This window comes from Bombus flavifrons, chromosome 17 (genome assembly GCF_040668555.2).
Source record: "Bombus flavifrons isolate JBK064 chromosome 17, iyBomFlav1_principal, whole genome shotgun sequence".
NCBI lineage: Eukaryota > Metazoa > Arthropoda > Insecta > Hymenoptera > Apidae > Bombus > Bombus flavifrons.
In genome coordinates this window covers 899,449-921,899 of record NC_138458.1, presented here as the reverse complement: position 1 = coordinate 921,899, position 22,451 = coordinate 899,449, and the positions used below count along the sequence as shown (strand labels likewise).

The 22,451-nt window shown below is 34.5% G+C and overlaps 1 protein-coding gene and 1 long non-coding RNA gene across 2 annotated transcripts; one reads left to right on the top strand and one right to left on the bottom strand.

The window, feature by feature from the left end:
- Positions 1-310: 310 nt before the first annotated feature.
- On the top strand, positions 311-11,591 carry LOC138188624 (calcium and integrin-binding family member 3). Its single transcript, XM_069130577.1, has 5 exons — positions 311-443; positions 874-976; positions 1,602-1,749; positions 4,327-4,451; positions 11,453-11,591. The coding sequence occupies exons 1-5, from the start codon at positions 349-351 to the stop codon at positions 11,567-11,569; spliced, it is 588 nt and encodes a 195-aa protein (XP_068986678.1). The 5' UTR covers positions 311-348; the 3' UTR covers positions 11,570-11,591.
- Positions 11,592-12,984: 1,393 nt separating this feature from the next.
- LOC138188610 (uncharacterized) lies at positions 12,985-17,748 on the bottom strand. The gene is made up of 3 exons (XR_011175574.1): positions 16,872-17,748; positions 14,760-15,196; positions 12,985-13,361 (listed from the first exon to the last, which is right to left on the bottom strand). It is a non-coding gene; the product is annotated as an uncharacterized LOC138188610 (long non-coding RNA).
- Between the last annotated feature and the right edge of the window lie 4,703 nt (positions 17,749-22,451).

Below are 22,451 nucleotides of genomic sequence, written 5' to 3'. Positions count from 1 at the left end.
CCCTTCAGGTATTTTTTCCCCTCGCAACCACATTCACGAACGGCTAAGTCCACTCGCTTCAGATTCGCCAAAACCACTAGATTCATTCCTCCAATCATTAATTTACGATCACTCTTACAAATAGAAAATTCTGTTTAACAATGTATTGTCTGGAACTTTCAAAATTGCTTTCATGTTCATGGATCGTATTATCGGTATTTGAAGTCGATTGTTAACATCGTCTGTGACGTATCCAGAGAAATCCTCGGAAAGAGATAACACGTTATCGATGCATTGATAACCAAACAGCACATTGTTTGATTAACAGGGCGTCAGTTTGTTTGAATTCTTCCACATCCGTGTATTACTATGGGGAATTATCTGTCAACCAAGTATATTCTTCCTGAAGAAACACTTGTCACTTATGTGGAATTAACATACTTAAAAAGGAACGAAATACAGTAGTGAGTAACAAAAAAAAAAAAAAGAAAAAATATTGTTCGAATTACGTATAAAGTACATAAGTTTTGTTATTGCATAGTGCATTGAAAAGTTAAAAGCATAACATTATCATAAAGGAATTTCATTTAAAATTAGTAACAGAATGGAACCAAATGCGAAAGTGAAGATTCATAATTTTTTCAATACTCTTTCTCGATAATATCATTTCAATATATAATAATGTTACATACATACCAAGTACTATGTATTAAAGTTACGTTAATGCCTTAAACAAAATCTAAGCTTTCACTGTCATAATTATAACTAAGGGAACACATAATTTGTAAATTTAATTGTAAATACAAGATATCAACAAAGGAGAACAAAGTTTCATTATTCTGCAAAGTCTTTTTATCGTAGTTCGTGACTAAAATTCTAAATTCGTATTTTCAGCATTGTTAAAATACTTGACAATGTAAATCCAGGAAAACTTTGTGAAAATATTCAGCATCGTTTCACTATTGACGAAGTCGAAACCATATTGCCACAAATTCGAGTAAGTCAACTATTACTTCATATTTCGGCTAACTATAGTAGTAAATAAAAAACTGTAAATGTTTGTATTTATAATATATTAGTGTTAACATTTAGTATTTAAGATCTGACTGAAGTAATGACAGTTTATGAAAACTTTTATAATAATGAATCATCTTTCACCTATCATTTCGATAAGAACAACGTATACGTGTATATAATATACACATCCTGCTCGTTGATGAAATACAATGTTTCATTTTGTCGCACTGAAATTAGCCAACTAGGATTGATAGAACATTAATCCGCGATAATTGTACGCAATTTTACATAACGTTTCATTGGTAGTTTGTGCATAGAAAACAAATTTTCGAAATTTATTAATTAGGAACGAAATATGTTACACATAGCAAATTTCCTAATTATGTCGAAGAGAGTTGAAGTTTTACATCATTTATTTCATGACATATGAATGACATTCTTAGAACTTGTAAGCGAATGCCACCTGTTAGATAGTAAAATTGATATTTCCTCTTTCTGTATAGTTAATAATAATAAATAATAATACATAGTTAATAATGTAGTGCAGATAAATTATATCGTTCGATACTGTTTAATTTTCAATTTGTAATACTAATTTATTTTAGTGCAGCCCATTTCGTGATTCGATATATCGAGTATTTTCTTCACAAAAAGACAATCATTTAAGTTTGGAAGACATATTGGATTTATGTTCTGCCTTCTCTAAACATTGTCCTTCGAAAATTCGCGCTGCTTGGGCATTCTACATTTTTGGTAAGACACTATTTATAACTTAAAATTCAAATTCTTTTTAAGATAAAACGTTAATTTAACAACTTAATGTACGTTTGATAGAATCTTGTATTTCTTTGTACCAGCGCTTTTTAAACTTTTCCTATTCGCAACCCCACTTTGCCAGGGAAATTAAATATTAATTGGTAATGAATCGCATAAATTTTAAACAATTCTTTGTTACGTTTAGAAAGTTATTACTTATTATCGCTTGTTAAGACGAACCGAAAGTATATTAACATATAGGGGCATTTGGTAAATTTTATTAACGGTAATTGTAAATGTAACACGTATAGATGTTTCCTTGTTTGACAGGGCATCCATATGTACAACAATTTCAAGCGTAGTAAATTTGTGAGCAAAAGTATCGTTTTATTTCTGCGACAGACGATGATTAGTATGTCTTCTGTGCAGTCTTCTAGGTAGATTCACTGTGTAGAGTTTGGTAGTTAGGTCGTTAGGATGATTGTCTAATCTGGTTTTGTATTTGCCACTCGAGTGTATAATTTCCTCCGCGACTGAACTGATTCTCAGATCTTCACGGAGTTCGTCATTTCGCACATACCACGGTGCGTTTACTGTGGTCCTGAGCACAATAGATCGTAGTAAAGCTTCTAATTTAGCGATCTGCCTTTTAGCAGCTCGAATGAGTTTGACGATTGTTTTGTAGACGACAAGTTTATTATGTACACTTAATTTTGCCAGTGTGCTGATGAGTTAATATTTTAATGGTTCTTGTTTAGCTTACTTTCCTGTTTGTTTGTCTGCCTGGCTGTAATCTTGCAAGCGAGATTTCAATCAAATACAGCATAACCATACAACGTAACATGTCAATAATAATACAATATAAAAAGAGAAGAAAATAATTGAATGCACTAATAATCACATCATTGAACAAATATTGTCAAAAATAAAAGACTGGCGAACTTGTATTAGTTTAGTTCCAAAGTTTCCAGTATTTCAACACTTACAAAGACTCTCTATTTGATTAAATAAATCTCGGGCTCGTGATTTGAATCAAATATTCTTGCATTTTCACCTCGTAATCATTAGAAAATCGCCTTTGTTGCCGTCATTAGCTTCATCCAAGAAGACAGAAGAAATGTTGGAGGATACATTGCAAGGTTAATACAACCAGTCCACCAGGTTTTTATTTTTAATAATACGTATTCAAGAATCGAGCGATATTCTATCGTGTGTACGATTACCGCGTGCGCTCAACATATACAGGTTACCCCGTGTATCATTATTACATGGAATTACTTAATGACGCCGGGTTACGAAAAATTATTTTCTTCTTTTTAGTACACTTTTGAATAGAAATTATTTTCTTTATTTTATTTTTCACTTATATATATTTTATTATTTTCTGTGATTTGATCAATCCCTTTGCGTATGCGTTGTTCCCACGTTAGTCGAGAATCTAAGTGCATCCCGAAGTAGGTAACTATTTTTGATCGAATCGTAAACAGTAGAATTCATATAGAAAGGTAAAGGTGTTGATCGCTATGGATTAAATTGTGAAATATCTAACTTCCTTTCTTTGAAGTTTGAGGACGAAATTGATTTGAAACAGAACGTATTAAAACATGAAGTTAAACAAGGGGAAGACAGAAACGACTTATAATCCTCTTCGATCGCAAATGCCTATCCGATATTACAGGCGCATCAGGAGTTCGCTCGATTTCGTTAATCGGGATCGTTTAATTTCACGGTGCACACGATATCGCGTCAATGCTCGTGAAAGCAGAGAAATAATAGGGGCGAGCGAGAGTCGAGAATAGCTGCATACGTAGCTACGTGAAAGGAATGAGAATACAGGCGGACAAGAGGAAGAACAAAGTCAGCCGAATTGGAAAAGAAGGTAGAAAGACGAATAAAGAAGCAATAAGAAAAACTAATGGGCATTTATTAAGTTTAGAGTTGAGAAACACGCAGGAGCAAATACGTAATAAAAATGTCAGTGGATAAGTAAATTAAAACATGTTTAAAATTTTAATGTTTTAAGATTTCTAAGGTTCTAAGTGTTTCGAATGTTGATACAAATAATTATTCAAATACTTAATTATCGTGTGATGAAAATCTGATTGAAAATGAATAAACGGTTAATTGCATATTTATTAAATTACTAAATGTAAAGAAACCAAAAGAATTTTATAATCGTTCAAATTAGATATATACGAATAGCAAGAAAATATTTATAAATTGACTCGTAGAATCGTTAACTTAATTAAAATTAATTAAAATATGTGCAAGGTCAAGATCAATATAAATTTATTTTCTATTGCGTCATAATCTACTCATCACGAGGATCAAAAGCCTGAAACGAACCATGCATCGGAATAAAACAGAACTAAAGAGGGTGTTGTTGCGTTAATCTACATTGGATAACGCAATGACGACTCGATTTAGGTAAATTCAACGTATTTCCGTTTCATTCCGTTTCCGCGTCTTGTATAGAGAAATGTATATTAGGTTACTGAACTGTTCGAACGATACGTAGAATAGAGTCAGACAACTCTATACGAACAACGGCACCGTTAATACCTTCATTTCCAGACTTCGACGGCGACAATCAAATCTCAGTGGACGATTTGATCGAAACTGTGCACAGATTGACACGGTGCGACCAGGACGAACATGAAACCATTGATCCGGCGACAGCGGAACACGTCGCGCGAATGGCAAGTTTTGATAATATTTACTTCTATGAGTTGATTTTGTAGATAGACGAACAACGTGGCGCAGCAAACGTTTCATTCAATTAACAATGATAGATAAATATATTACCGCTACGTATTATCGGTATAATCGTTACTTTTATTTCACCAATACAATGAACATATTCCGAAGAATAGAAACAGATCTGTTGTCTTAAATCTTGCAATAATAACTCTTATCTATCTCTATAATAACAAAATTTTATTACATAATAGTAGAGTTTCTACCTCTATTTTCACATTTGCCACCTAAAATTTAACGATTAATTAAAATTTGCAATGTAGTTATGTTAAATCAGAAATCATTTAAAGATACGAGAACTGTATTTACATAATTTGCATGCTACAATGCGGACCATAATGTATTGATAAATTTTTGGCAATTACTTGCAAAGCCGATAACCTCATTGATTCGAATAACCTTGAAATATGTTGCTCATAGCGTCCATACTTTTCTATAATCCAACCAAACTAAATTTTGATAATCATTTTCAACCGACATGAAAAATCAATGGGTTAAGTTTGGGTTACATAACTATAACGCCAACTGTGCAATAAGCCAAGGTATGGGTTAATAAGACAGATACAATTCGTATTAAGCTTTATATTATATTATTGTTATTCGAAACTGAAGATACTTCAACCAGGATATTGAAAAAGAAAATTATGAGAAATGGAAACTTTTGCGAATATCTTGGAAACTAAAGTAACATGCGTAAGGAAAAGTTGTAAGGAAAAGCGGCGAGACGTCCGCTTTGTAAATAATTGCCAAATTTCTTTTTTCTTATTAGGACTTTTAAAGATTTTGGGGTCATCTACATATAGCTACCTTCTCACTTTTTCCATAAAACGCTGTGCGTTTCTATTTTTCGTAGAATAATAAATATTTTCACAATGAACAGTAGAAAAAGTGTGTAGCTTCATAATAAAAAGTGTGCGAAGCGATGTATGTTTGTATTACTAATCAAATATTGGAATCATCGGGTCTTTGACCGCTTATTTCTACTCTTATTTTCGAATTGATTATAACATACGTTGCAATAGTTTGTTGCTCTGCATTTCCTAGTCCGATCGATTCATTTATACCTACAATTAGTTAGAGGTGGCTACGGTGGAGCTCCGTTTATACAAACTCCATTTATATAAACGAAATTTTAGTTCGATTATTATTATTATTACATATCATTTAATTCCGTCGAAATAGAAAAATGTAAATTGTACAGCGTAAATACGAGAGGAGTTGCTTTTAAACCGTCCCAACATAACATATTATAAAACCGCTTCTCTGCTCCACTCGTTACGATAACGCAGAAACGTTATTAATTAGGTCAGCTGTCGCCAGTAGTAATCGATCACCAAAGCCAGTTGATTTACGAAGAACTCCATTATGCTCGTCCACATGCTTCTGTCAGCAACGAGAAAATTCAATATATGGTAACTGGGCAAGAATTCCATGTTTTCATGAAATACGTATAATACGTCAAAATGAATCGATTATCTCAGCATGTTTTTATTTATTCTCTTTGCATCTTTAACCGACTCAATTTTGCATGCAACCGATGATACTGAGTTTTCGAGTAAATGAATATCCAGCAAAATTGTGTACTATGTTAAAGAATTAATATTACAATTACAAGAGTAGGTACCGTATGAGGATTCAACGATCGTTTCGGCTCCAACGTAGTGGGTTCTTCCTGGAATTTCCTTTTTGCAGCAGAAATAGGAGGTTTAATAGTAATAGTTAACGTAACATAACGCGTCTCGATCCTTACACATATCTATAATATAATGGTGAATAAAGAACATTGTTGCAATGAAAACTTTTTATGGAATAAACACTATAGAACTGGGTCCTCCCCCGCCCCTCATCTCAGTCAGAAGAGCGAAATAGTCTGAACATCGAAGAATGTAGCGTCTGCCGCGTAACTTTTCAGAGAAACGTCTTTGCGCGTTATGCATTTTGTTTCTAACAATGTTGCAAGTGTTGTATAGCGTTTCGGATGAACGTGTTTAGCGCGCTATACGTTTTACAAATAACGTTTTGGTTTTCTTATGTGGAACGTTGCTGATGTCCCAGCTGTTATACCAGCCGAGCTATGGACGTCTGTCCTTGTCGTCCAAGTTCACAGCCATGGAAACGGCGGTTCGAAGATATAGCGTACTAATCGTTCGTTATGGTCAAGTATGACTTTTATCATGATAGCCATCTTCATTGTTTCCTTTTTCTCTCAAAAAGGTTTCTTCAGGGACGTTCGTCGAAGGACTGTACTCGACGATGCGATCGTGGACTATTTTAAACAGTACGCGGTGATGTTTGGAGACACGTTATCTCAACATTTAAAATCGATTCTCGCGTCAACCGCTGCTTTACGGTCTTTAGAGATTCGGTTTGCCGAGAACGGACGACAAAGTAGAAAGTCCGTGATATCGAGCAGCAGTCTTTCGTATCCGTAATAAGATTCGTGAAACTTTGCGTACATATCGTAAAGTACGGCATATTTGCGTCGATCAAAGTCGAGATTCGGATCGTCGTATGGATACGTTGCAAAATTTAAATAAAATCAAACGTTCGTCGACGTACAAAAGTTAAAAGAAGCAGCGTCCTTTCGGGACGTTTACATAGCAAATATTACGTATCTCGGCTTTTCTAATTGCGCCGCTGCTTTTATCAGCCAAATATGTTTCGTAGTTGTTTGCGATAACGGATATTCGTGGAGATTCCAGAATCGAAAACCCATGCCGATCGATTCGCTGCTGTAGAGAATACGCAACACGCCAACTTTTGCTTCAACGTAACATGCGGTACGCTCCATTGAACTTTATGTAATTTCAATTTAGATTTCAAAGCAGTGGCTGAGTACAACGCGTTCGTATCATCGCGTGCGCGAATTAAAACGAGTTTGTGGCATGCGTTTATCAGGACACGTTTGTAATCTTCGCAGAAGCCCAACAACGCGTCGAGCGGTACACAGAAATTGAAATCTGTCGTTGCTTTGTGAACACTTTTTGTATAATTTACATACTTCCAAGCTGCGTTCTTCGGTGCCCTATTTCCCTCTCTGGATAGACTCGAGTAATTCTTCAGTGCAATTGTTATATCGAGACTTCCGAGGGGATCTCAACACCGTTCAATTCGTAACGAATTTCATGAAATGTAAACGCGACGCTGTTAGTATCCAAAATTGCATCTCCAATGGTATCCTTCAACTCCTCTTCCAATAAACTCAGTTTCCCCTTGACGTACAGAAAACTTTTACGTTTTAGTACACAGAGGTCCGGCTATATGTTTTTCAACGTGGCGTTAGCGTGCGGATTATAGCGTGTACTTCTATCTTCGTTATACAATTTCTAGTTCTTCTTCTTTTCTACCGCCAGATCACCGCTAGTCCCAGCAACTGTGCGGATTTCACGTTTCGCACGTTCTTTACCCTTTTCTTTTCTCTAATCAAGGGGTCGAAAGGTTTACAGGTAGTCGATGAGATGGGTATTTGCGTTGCGTTACTGCCAGTGTTGTTGTTGTTGTTGTTGTTGCTGCTGCTGCTGCTGCAGATAAGAATACTATTTCGTTCTTATCGATCGCAAGCGAAGCGTATTCTAAGTCAACGTATGTGTATTCGCACCGTTATCTCTTCACCCCGAAAGTCTTACGCACTCTGATCGGACTCTAATCGGATGGAGATTCGAACAATCGAATCATCCGTTTCTCGCACGACGATCGCTAGTGGTAAATGATTCGTCGCAGTGTTTCCGATATCCTATGTCCTGGAGGCACCCTCCGAGTACAAACTTGTAGTTACTGTACGAACCGGTGATTACGTTGCATTCTATTTGAATCACGTTTACATTTATGATATTTGCAGGCTTATCTGACACGCGCGACGTATTAGGCGATAGGATAGGATCCGCAGAAAATCCTAACGAGATCCCACGTTGTTCGCTTTCGTGAAGTTAACTCTGTACGAACTGAGAGTTTAGCTTTGCATGCTGTTGTTATTTGTTCGCAAAACGATAGGATATTCATCGTCGTCGTCCTTGATCATTGATCTGGTCTTCCAAGGATACATGTTTGTTATCCTCCGCCTCAGATATTTATTTACCGCTTCTAATTCGTGCGAACCATCCGACGAACTGAACCGCGATCTCATCGTCTTTATCGCGAAAATAAAATTTATCGTTGCTACGCTCGACGTGTTACACGTCTCGAAATATACAAGACCAAGCTCGTACTCGCCATCCGTCAGATCGATCGGTGGAAAATATTTCGCCGAGAGCACGTTACTCCTGCCCGTTAAAGCAAAGGTGAATGACATGTTCGTCGTCGTGCTATCACGAATGTCTGGCGAAAAATGAGATACGTTGCGAGCGTAGTTTAGATTTATGTCAGATATTCATGAAGAAATTTTACGCACAATTGTCCACATAAGCTCTCACTGAAATTTGACAATTTGAAATTGTGTACAGTTGTACGTGATTCTCGTGTTATTCCCGAAACAATCGATGAGTTTTCCCGGTGGCCGGACTCCGCAATGTTGTCAGAATATTTAGCCGTGGATCCTCGCTTTGCATATGCCACTCAATGCGTGCTCGGACTGTTGTCTTTATCGAAATTCACGATGTTACATTTGCTTGGTCGAGATTTCCTCGGTAAATCATCGCGCATAAACACTCGGCGAAAGTACCGCGATTCCTTACACCACTTCTTCAGTTGAACCAACTATACGAAGTATAGTCACGATTTATCGTTCCTATTTCCCGATATTCTTTTTCAATTTTAGCATTTGGTTCTTTCTTCCTTTTCAAACCGCTTTCGCGCTTGTAAGGTAATAGATTCCATCGCACGATTACGACGTTACGCTTCTTTCAGCTGTTTTTGTGCCGTCTACGCATCATTTACAGCCTTCGCCACTACGGCTGCACCGCCGATCAGCGCTCCTACGGCTGATAACGCTGGAAAGCAGCAACGGGGCTATGTCACTGCGTTTCGCATTTTCCCCATTTCCATCGACTTTCAATGCCATGTCAACTTTTGTTTCAACCTTTATAGCTGCCCACACACCTGCCCATATGATGCTCTTTCATCTAGCGACTATATTTTTCATTATCCGTTGATTATACGTTGTCACGCGCGTTTTTAGCCAAAATTCTGTCCGCTTTGTGACGTCCTTCGATATCTTTGCGCTGGAAGTAGGCGATGCCGTGCCTTCTGCAAGTCGCGTGCGGCGAATTCGCGCCACTATCTCTAAAGCTGTAGCTTCACAGGTAAGATGCGTATCAGAAATCATACCCTGTTCAGAAGACCTGTCCCTTTCGTTGCACGCATAAATAACAGTTTCTCAACATGGGTGGAGGTCCATATGCGTTCTCTGCTTGGGAATATTGTAATATACGATGTACCGTAACTTTTCATTTGTTGGTCAGCTTTTACGTTATCTGAGCGAAGCTTAGTTCTATAGCTTCCTGATCAAGCAACTTCTCCCACACGGTACGTATGTCGAAGATATGCCGAAGTGATCGAATAACACTTGCACTGGTATGTACTTGAACCGTTCGAAAGTCAAATCGTGTAAAATTTATTAGTTTTGATATCGCAATTTCTTTTTTGGAAGGAAAAGGGAGCAGCAAACACAAATGCTATTTGAGAAAATCTTACAAATAGAAATTCTAGCGATAAAAGTCATTAATTCAAAATTCTAGTCATAAAAAATAAACTACAAAAAATTCATTGATGCTATTAATATCGACATGATTATTTTTAAATATGACAATAAATTATGCAATTGCTTCGTATAGTAATTTTTGAACGTAAAATATGAAATCCTAATAATCTATTTAGATAATTTATGAGATCAATTTCATAATCTTGCCTTTCAAATAAACTTCGCTATCTATTCAAAATACAGGTCTCTATTAATTTGTCAGGTTGATAAAGATTGATTTTAAACGTACGTGGCATTGATTGAGCGGAAATCCATTAAACCGTACCTCTTTTTAAATAAAATTTGTCAATACACTATTCTACTTAACGGAAAATAAGAAAATTGTAATAAATTACTAATTTCCAGTTTGAAGCGATCGGTGATTTGCATTATTTCGTAAAACCAACAACGTAGAGTATTACAGCAATAAAAAACATTTGATTAATTTCTTAAATATGTCCTTTGAAAGAGTTGAATTATGTACTAATTATCGTATCATATATCGCACGTTTATATTCATTATGCGCAATATGTTTTTTAACTTCTTTCTGAAACATAGAAAGTAGAAGTATACTTTGTATACTAATATAAAGTATATGGTATTCTCTCCGACCGATATGAAGTTTATTTCTCTTCTAAAGTATAGCAAGGAAATTCCATTTATGAGTTTTTTTTTTATTTTACTACTTTATTGCTGCATGTAATACTTTAACAGCCTTAGACTTTTCTTTTAAAACATTGTCGCGCGCTAAGCCACATATTTTTTTCTCATATTTAATTTAGTTGTAAACGAATCAAGTTATTTCTAATATTGAAATCTACACTATGATTAATGTTTCGTTGTTACAAATTATACCGGAATTATTTTCTGTAAAAAGGAAATCTTACTGCCGCTAACGCAAGACAATGATTAAGTAAATAAAGTAATAGTCAGATTCAAAATCGTAATATAAAATTTTTTATTTTCTACACTATTTTTCCCGAGAATAACATAACATTAAATTCGAAAAACGTTTATTATACTTAACTACATGTATCGAACTGTAAACATATGTAAACTTGAAATCCGATTTGATCCAATTACACAACCGAAAATAAAATAATTCTAAAAGTTACTTTAAGGTTACAAGTAATGTTTCTTGAAATAGAAATATGAATGTACATATAGGTTCTCTTTAAAATCTATTACGATAAAAGAATATTTTGTATGCAAAAATTCTATGTATAATACAAGCTTGCTTACTAACGTTCCTTTTTCAACTTCATTAGATACTTCAAGAGATGGTGTTTACTCAACAAGGAAGCATTTCCTTCGAAGAATTTATACGTTTCGCTTCGAGAATTGCAGAATTCTCGTCAACATTCTCCTTTCATTTTAATGTTTAATTATGCTCATGTTATGGTAATTATTTCTGTAACTTTGATATGCATATTGGAACAAATGTACGACGACAAATGAAATGTACTCCAAATTCATGTGCATGCATATCATTACATAATTAAGTAATAATTATATAATTTTCTCAAAAAGGCATTTTCACAAATTAATTCCATTGGAATGGAATGATCGACCATTTCGTAAGGAAAAAGACACGCATAGATGTGCTTTGCAATGAATTTCACATAATATATTCAATTGCATGTTGCTTTACAACTGAAAAATGTTATTATTCATGGTTACTATTATATTATTGTACATGGTAATACAAATTTATAGCACTGTCGGGGGTACGCTTTTAAATACGCATAATTATCGATTTTGTAACCTTAGCGATATAATTAATGTTTCAATTATTAGATCGTATCTCGTACATAGAAATTTTCGATATCCTAAACGAAAATTTTATTATATACAGGTCGATACACTTATTGTCATTTATTTGATAAGAAGAGTTCATTTCTTAGAAGGATATGTAGAATAATAATGGTATCGATTACATTAGATTGGTGGAAAATAAATGGCCTATCGGTATTTACATTTTTAATTCATTACCAAAATATATAATCTTACTTATTATTAATTTTTTAGTAAATAATCACGGTTATCAACTATTTATGAGACTACCTTAACATTTGCTTTTTTTTTAAATATCTATCAATTTATCGGAGCGTTTTACCTTATGAAATTATTTAATTTTCTCCAAAATATAACAACAGACGAGGTAGACATACATAAACAAATTTATACTTTATAGCATTTACAGCGATATACATGCACGTATATACAACTAACTAATAAAGATAATTAGAAATGATAGACAATCGACATTATAACCGCACGTTCTAAATAGCGATTTATTTCCCACCAATACAATATAACAAAAATGTCACACATTATCAATAGATATAATATTGTAAAGGAATTTATGGTATGTATGTATAAGGATGAGAGAGGGAGAGAGAGAGAGAGAGAGAGAGAGAGAGAATTTGTTACGGAACAGAGCAGGCAAGTATTGTAGAAATTTGTAGATTTGGTTGTCTTGTAACCTCATAGGGGAATCAGTAAATAAAACTGCTACAAAAAGAGAACCAATCTTTTTCTAATAATTAAATATACATACAATATTTAGCAAAAGAATATTTTTTCCAAGTATGAAATAAATACTTATTTCACATTTTACAAAAATATTTTCTGACTGTACAAGGAATACCTGTTTTATATTATGTAGAAATTATTTTTTTAGACATATGAAACCAACGAAGTTGCTTAATATTAGAAAAAGATATTTTTCTCGAGGATATAAAACATACCTATTTTATATTACAAAAATATATTTTTTCCAAATATATATACAAGAAATAATCATTTTATATTAAAATTAAAATATTTTCCACTCTCCTTTAAATATTGGGTAAATTCTACCCTCTTTTTTGTTAACAATACTATATCTCATTAAAAAATTTATTTTATTTTTCGCCAAAAGAATTATTCTTCTAAAAAAAATTTATTTGACATTTCTTCTAATTCATTCTATCGTTTCGCTCGTGGTTTACCTAACTGTCCTTCAAAATTCATACTTGATAAATAATAATACTCGCAAGAAATGATTCATGATCAAGTTAAGTCACACACACTCTCATCGGCGGTAAAAAAAATTTCATCGTCAAGGAAATCTGTTTTAAAGCAGTAGAATCACGACCAGAGTATATTTGAAAACAACGTTTAACCAATAACGTTCTGCAACTGAATATATGTAAAATGAATATATGTATGGTTGGTAACTGGTGGTACAAGCGGAAAGGGGATGATTCTACGCGAAAAAAGAAGTCGAAAATATAGAAAAAAAATTTTTTTTTTATTTTTTTTTTTAATTTTTCCATCGAGACAACGATCTACAGTGAGATCCGTTATAACGTACTGCACGCGTACCGAGCGAACATTCAAAGTCGATTTTCTCGAAAACAAAGCCTCAAACGAAAAATTTTTATTCTATATTTTCGACTTCTTTTCTCGCGTAGAATCATCCCCTTTCCGCTTGTACCACCAGTTACCAACCACCCTGTATATATATATATGTCGGAGAAGGTTGGAATTTAGAGTTAGGGGCGTGAAACGAATCTTCGTTTGGATTACACAGCGTCGTTATGCAATAGAGAAGACATTGACTAGTGCAAATGCGATTATTATAGGATTGGACAAGTAATCGTGTTAATTAGATACTCGAAAACTAATGACAACGATCCTAGGTTCAATAACGAATCCGCGGTCAACGGGATGATGGATGAACATGCTCACAAAATCCAAGTCGGACTCTTTGTTAAAACGTGGAATATCCACCGAGCGTGCAGACGCTAAGTAACTCGCTAATACGACCTCACGAGAGAAGGACTTTCCGTCGCGATGGTGCTGCAGAGGAAAACTATGATGGAGTGTGTCTACACGAGATCCTTGGATTCGTCGAGGATAGCCTTCGTTTAGAAGGTGAGGGAAATTGGCGTTGCTGCTAATTGGTCAATCTCCATATCGGTGGTTAGAAAAAGATGCTAGCCGCCCTCGAGGGAAAGTTGCCAGTGGGAGACGCCGTTCGTTGAAAAATAGGTCTCTCCTATCTTCCCGTAGCTGGGACAAAGATTGTTTGTCTGTCCGAAGGACTTCAGCCAACTAAATCTTAAGATTTATAACGGGCCCTCAGGCTAGCCGAACATGTACTTTGAAGACGCATCGACATCTGGCAATCATCTTACTCGAAGAATAGGGTCTGCGTGTGGCGAGCCACGGGACAGAAACCGTTGGAATGTTTACTGTCGCGTGCCGTCACAAATATTTCTTTTAAGGAGAGCTATAAAATTACTCCATACCTTTGTTAGACAAAGCGTCCATCCCGTGACCGCGGCTACGTTCGGCGAATGGTTGTCGCCTCGAGCCCATGCTCATTATCACAAATCTCGAACAAATACAATCGGATCGAATGACGACAATTGTTTAATTACATCTATAATGGAATCTAGATTAAGGTGTTAAGGGATTTTCCCGAAGTTCCAAATATATATATATATATTTAAATGAAATAAAGTTCGTATATTTTAAATATATATAGTAGGTATATTAAGCTAGATATACATATATTCTAAGTACTACAAATTTTAAAATTTCTAAAATCCTAAATAACAAATTTTGTTACATTTCAAATAATTTACCTAAATATCTCATTTCTTTTAATTTTATACAATTTTTAATTTACTTTTAGATTATTTTTTGAGTAATACCTTGCAGCAGTTTATAGCAGCATTAACACGTATAATAAGCTATCGTTTGTAAGCAATACAAGTTGATTTATTATATATCCCAGACAGAGATAAATCTGGAATGTATGGTGTCTGCATCCTCCTCTCATAAGTGAGAGGTAAAACTATTGGCATTTTGTGTTTGACATAATTCGTTGGATATTTCAAGAAATATGACGTCGTCATTCCTGGTGCACACTGATACATGTAGGTGTCGGATTTAAAGAAAGTTAAAGGATGAAAGCTACCGGTGCGATCTTTATACTGACTGCGATGAATCTGTACTCCCTGTAAGTAATATGTTTATTATTAGGTAGATATAGTAGCTACAAGCGATGCTAAACCAAGATCCTTTGATTAGAGATAACTGTTAATATAATAAATTATCTCATCTGGCTACATGTTATTTGAAAAAATCATGCAATTAGTTTATTTGATCGGACAAATGCCTTTTCTTTAGATTATTTCGTTACTTGGATTTCAAATGAAACAATTTCTCGTTTTATTTTTCGTTTGATCAGATGTTTATTCAAAGAATTTATCAAATACTCTTTAATTCTATCATTGCAGAATCGTTAACTGCGTCAGAAACGTAGATTTTCGTATAGTGTCGTACGCTCATACAAGTTCGGAACATATACTATTGAAGAGGAGTTCGTATTCTGCTGTTGAAACATATAGACAGTATGATCGTGTTCCGTAAAGTTTACAATCACTGTGAGTGTACGTTTTCGCACTGACAACTTGTTACGCGAAAAGAAATACAGACGAAATTTCTCTTACATTTTATTGAGTTAAATTGTAAGAGTGTAGAATTACTGAATCACAAGCTACTTAACGCCTCTCGACTAGTTATTCCGAATTCGAAAATAGCTGCTTCGCAAATGGCTCAAGGAAATCAATCGAGTATTCTTGATCGAAGCTGCATCATAACAATTTACCATCGCTATGGCAGAGAGATAGCTCGACCCAACTGACTAACAATATCAACATTGCTAAGAAACGTAAGATAGAAGCATAGAGTAACATAAACGCAATCATAAACGAACAAAAAGAATATTACTACTTCAAATAGATTCGCATTATTATATTTTGTCGGAGACGTCAACAAGACAAGACCCGCAAAAAGATCCTCTTCTTTACCAATCTTACTTGACGATGTTATCGATATACAAGCAATAATGAATACTCTCTCAAGTGTTGTAGATAAACAGAAATATAAACTAGAAGTTAACAACAACGATGTAAGAATTTTACCGCTTAACAAAGTTAATTGAAGACCTAGAAGCGAACTTTCATAAGTATCAGCTTAAGCAAGAAAGATTTTTTCCTAACCTAAATGAACCTAAATGAAATAAAACTTGAACTCCGGAAATATGGTAACGGAGTAATTAATATTAGCAACATGGGCCACGGTACAACAAAAAATTCACTATCCTTATTTTTTTATCGACTCGAAACAAACACCTAACGATCAAGCTGTATACAACATCGACCGATTAATGAATTCTGCAGTAAAAATCGAGCTACTTCAGAAGGAAAGGCAGGTGGTTCGGTGTAAAAGATGTCAAAGATATGGGCACGTACAGAGATATTGCGATTATAATTATCGCTTCGTTCAATGTGCAAACTCTCATCCTACGGCACAGTGCACGAAATCAGTAAATGTTCCCGCAAAACGCACTCATTGTGAAAAAGAGCACCCTGCAAGCTGTAGAAGAATAGGTTTCTTAAATCTGAAATTAAGAACACAACCAACCTAACACATAATGTAAAGTAACTAATCCGTCACAATCTCCTATGCTCAGGAACATTAAAACAAAGTGAAGCACTATATTAGTAAAGTGTATGATAGCACTATACAAAGTAGCATGTATAACCCAAAAAAACGATAAATTATATGAAATTAGCATCTTGTTGCCAGTATTAAAAATGGTTGTAGATAAGTTAAGAAACAACGTACCAAAATGGAACCCTTACGCATAGCTCATTGGAACGGCAACAGTCCGGTTGAGTATAAAAACGAGCTGGAATTCTTCTTAGATAATCAAGGAATAAAGGTAATGCTGATGTCTGAAACGCGTATTACCAGAAAAGAACACTTGAAAATAAATGAGTATAAAATATGTCACACACAACATTCGAGTAGCAAGGATCATGCTGGCACTGCAATTATTATCAAATCCACCGTGATTCAGTATAAACTTCCATCGTATTATACAAAACGAACTATCTTCAACCAACGAACGTGGTGATAGAAGATCGCATAGCCCAATTACTGTGTCAGCAGTCTACCGTCCATCCAAGTATACTATCTCCAAAGAAGATTCTGATAATTTCTTCGTTAGCTTCGATAATAAATTCATCGTGAGAGGGGAGTTCAATGCTAAGCGTGCCCAATGGGGCAGCAGAATCATCACAAGTGGCAAGAGTATGTTTAAAAGCGTCAAATCAAACAGACTGAATTATCTCAATACAAACGAACCAATATACTGGCCAACCGATACGAGTAAAGTGCCTGATCTATTATACTATTTTATAATCAAGGACATCTATATACGAAGATATACCCAAGTTGGCTCTTCTCTAGAACTCTTTGCAGATCACCCATCTGTTGTAGCAACAATTCATTCAACGGTTATCGAAGACCGACCAAATTGTTCGCAACAAAGTTATAAATTGCCTTCAACCTATCAATGTCAAATGTCTCTCAAATGTCAAAAGACATTTATGCAGCTGTGGAACGCTTAAATAACAACATAATGAATGCGATCCGTTCTACCGAATCAGGAGTCCAGGAGCAAACACCAGTACCCGCATTTCATAAAGCGGAAAACATAGAAACACGTAAGCTTAAAAGAATATGGCAAAGCAGTAAAGAGTTTGAAGTTAGCGTAGGATGAACAAAGTAACGGAAAAATTGACAAAATTTCTTCGAAACTATAAAAATTAAAACTAAAAAAAATCCCCCCCCCCCCCGCGGCAAACTCTAACTAATTACTCCGAATAGCATTCAGTCCAAAAAAAAAAAAAAAATAATCGTTCTCAAACTTTCTCTATCCAGTTTCATGTCCTTTTCCTTTTATTCTATTTTCAAAGATTTCTTCTTTGCTTTCGCGTATACTTAGAAATACGCACACGTCCTGTAATTTCACGTAAATGCAAATGGATTCTGTCTCCTTTCAGATTTTACTTCGCTCGCTTTTATCTTTGTCTATTTTTAATTTCATCCTTTTTTCCTAAATCTTATTTAAACTAAACAAGTTTTTCCTAAACTTAGACTTGTCCTCTACACTGGAGAATATATGTCGGATTATAGCACAGTTGAGTTCATTGTTGTAGATAATTTTACGTCATTATTACTAAAATTAAAAATAAATCAATAGAAAGGCAATCAGTTAAAATCACTAGTAAGTAGTACTGCAAGTAAACACTTTGGACTCGCACAATTTCATAAATACGTCAGGAATTAAGTACTGTGATTAAAGACTGTAATGAAGAATTGTGGTAGAACTCCGTTTATATCTATATACTCTATTTATTTAAATTTATTCATTTATTTAAGTAGTAGAGAAAACGAATTAATTTCTAGTATATGCGTTTCAGTTATATGAACTGCTTGTTTCCTGTCACTTTCGTATAGACGCAATTTTACCGTATTCGAAATTCTTCCTCGATCGGAAAACATTAAAGGAACGATACCGACGACATTATCGATCAAGTTCTATCATCTTACTGTATTTCTGGCTTTTAAATGTAACTATGATAAAATAAACAAGGAGTTAAACAGATTGTGAAAAACATTATAAAGAAGATAAAAAAAAAGCACCAAGCTGGTTAAAAAGAAAATATAATTAATTGCGAAATGTCTTCTTCGAGAAAATGAAATGCGAATAAAGTGAAAAAAGGAAATTTAGAGTATTACTTTAAATAGGTCATCAACTTCCTTCATACGCGTATTGTCGATTGTTGAAATATCATTTGAAAGTACGGTTAACTCACGATTTATTTTGCGTCGCACTGTATCTGCGACAATATCAGGTCGTGGACTATACGGAGTCTTTTGCATTCCCCACTCGTATGGTAGCATCTACAAATGATATACACGTAAATACGTATAACACTTATACCTTAAACAATATCAAACGTATAGAATATAGAATGTAGCGTTTTAACCCTTAACGCTGCGACTTTTAATTGCGAATATCGACCGGCAGCTCTAACTTATTCTCATCATACTTCGACTTGCAAGTTTTTAAGTGTCAGATTTTAAATGCTACAATTACGTGTAAATAACAATATTAAAGTCATTCAAAACAATCTTTATTCATCTCAGAAGTAATATAATTTTGATTACAATGTTTATATTAATTATAATTGAGTAATGTATGGAATTTTTTAAAACATTCATTGGGATGCAAACCGGGTTTGCGTTCACAGGTCTCACAGTAAAACTGTTTGTTTTTTTGCCGCATTACTTCATTTTCGTGAACAAACAAGACGCTTTTTCTTTTCCTCTTTCGGCATTAGTAAAACATAATTGAAAGTACTGAATGGGTACATATAATATTGTGTATCTGCGGACCAGGAGTTTTTGTACCAGTCGAAAATTCAATTTGTTACAACCGTTCCCGGAGAGACGCGTTCGCGAGGAAAACGCGTCAGCGAGAGGCGTAAATTCTCGCTACGATTCCGATAATCGACGCCGCGAATTAATCTTAATCTTTTCGATTAAGATAACAGAGGTAGCTCAAATGAATTTCACACTGAATTAACAGGATTAATATAAACTTGTACATTTGACAATATTTAATATTATAACGAGCACGTCACAAATTATTTGATGATGAATACAATTAGTTTGTTACAATAATTCGACCCGACTTTATCATATTTCTCGATGTATTGGTTAGATTAAGCGACCTGTATTTTATTCGTTTGAACCTCTCGACGCATTCCGTTTCAATCCTCAAATGATACTGAGTGCCCCTTCGATTTTTTCTTTATCTTCTCTGGGAGACTATCCCCACTACGCTCGGGTCACGTCACCGTTCGCGCCTATGATCACGAATACCACCTTCTTTGTGTAGATGAAATAACGGACCGAAGGCGAATCGACGTTTCTAGAACTCGCTGCTTGATGACAACTATGCGCTTGTCGCTACATTGTATATATTTCGCCGGTCCTATAAGACGATCCGTCTGCGACACTGCAGTACCACGAGCGACGGTTAGGGACATGGCCTATGATAAGCCTCGTGGCGTAATAAAATTGTTGTGAAATGATATCTTTGTTAAAAATTGCCTGCCAATCAGAAGATCTTACGTTACAAATACTCTTAGTTAGATTCTCTTCCTGTGGTTCTCCATCGTCTGCACTTTCGTCACTCGATGAAAGTTTTCTTATTTTTCTTCTTCTTCTTCCAGGAGCAAGAATATCACTATCACTGCTGTCACTATAACTGCTTTCTAAGTCAACAGCTACATCATTATAGATGCAAAAATCAAAATTGTCATCGTCACTATCTATATTTTCCTCGCAAAGATGATTCATTTTTCTTCTCGACATAATTAAAATAGATGGGTTTAAAATAAAACAGGTTCAGATCTGATTGCCTTCACCGATCGCTTATAACTGACTGAGGAGTATTATTTTTTATTTGTAAAAGATTACCGATAACGATCGAAAAATACATTTGGAGTAGAGCGCCGCATATCGGTGGTGCTTGAAAGGCACTCTTGGAGCGTTAAGGGTTGATAAAATGTATGAGAGGAATTTGCTATATCAACATAGAATAATTTCTTTCATTGTTATATTTACAAACGAGGGAAAGAAAGCGAAGCTTAAGATATTCTACTTTTGAAAATGTAATTCTTTATTGCAATTATTACATACCACTTTTAAGTTTTTCTCTTTCTGAACATAATAAATCGCCGTTCATATTGCATATAATCACGTTATAATAAACATTCGTTAAACTAATAAAACGGTAACAGACAGTTAGACATTTAGAAATGACACTAGGTATCGTCTCGCAGAGATTAATAAGTCAGAGATGCAAAATAGCGCTCGTTTCATGCGCTTTAACTAAATAGGTTGGAAACAAACTTACCGAGAATTTCGATAACGTTTCGTTTCTGTAATTCTGGAAATAACCAATGCTTCCACCTTCGTACAAGGAAAGACCCAACTTTGTCGGAGGATAAGCACCCATAAAAGCAGGCATTAGCGAAGGTGGGTAAAACATGGCCTGAGTTTCCGACATTTTCTTGTTACTCACCACCATCCCGAATTGTTTATCGTTTGCCGTAATTGAAGGAAAATTTTACATTTTATACCTTAATATAATTCTTGAGAAGGTTATCAGTCTGGTTATGTTTATCATGAACAAATGAACGAACATGTCCAGCTTTTTCTATAATCAAGTAAGTAAGTATGTATTAAGGAAATGAAAAATAATCAAAAGATACGTAACTAGACCTTTTATTTTGCCTAATTAAAATATATTTAAATAAACGAGAAATCTTTTACTTGCTATCAAATCTAACGTACGTGCAAGCGTTATTTTATAATATTACTTTAATTCCATAAATAAGAAATCTGAAGTTGTTACAACTACATAAATATTCATACCCTGTATTCAATTACGAAACTTACTGCAATTTGATATAATATAGTTGTATCTAATGGATAGAAGGAAATGTAATTGGATTTTTTCATGTTTATGTAAATTAAATATACTTTTCTTATTGCCAACGTATGACATTTTTATCTATGTTTCTACAATTCATGTAATTATGAAATATAACTTTCTTCGTTAATTATTTTCTTAAATATTTCACTTAGATTTCGAGAAAGATTTTAAGTTCAATATAAATCTATGGATCTAAATACAAAAATTTATTATAAATGTACTTCGTTGTTTTATCTACTGTTAATATATGCTGAAGAATTAAGCTAGATTAAACAAGATTGATATTGTATTTATCGCAATCAGTCTTGACGAACTTGTATAGTTATTAGGTACAATGAAAGCTCAATAATAATTGTTAGGTTTCTAATGCGAGACTTAACCAGAAAAATAAGCTGTTAATTACATAGTACGAACAATTACCAACCCATATAATCTGAAGTCCTTCATTAGATTAATTCGATGACATTCTTAAAGACATCACTGCCATGTTACGTGGCGCGGCAGTCCCGGCCACAATGTATTCCGTTTTATCTCATGTCAGTAATGTCGGAGTATGACGTAGGTTATTTTTCTCTATTTTTTATGTTGTCGGGTGTGATAATTCACTGCAACAGTTTAACGGTAAAGCTATAATGGCGGAAATATATTTTATAATAAAGAAATACATACTAAAATGCATACAATAACTATTCTTCACCGGTCTTCTCAATTTTCCAGCTAAGAATGTGCAGCTAATTATCCGTGTATCCTCTGGCTCGAGGACAATATATATATATATATATATATATATATAAACAATTAACACAAACTCTTTTGTATCAATCATACCAATTTCAACAATTCCGTTT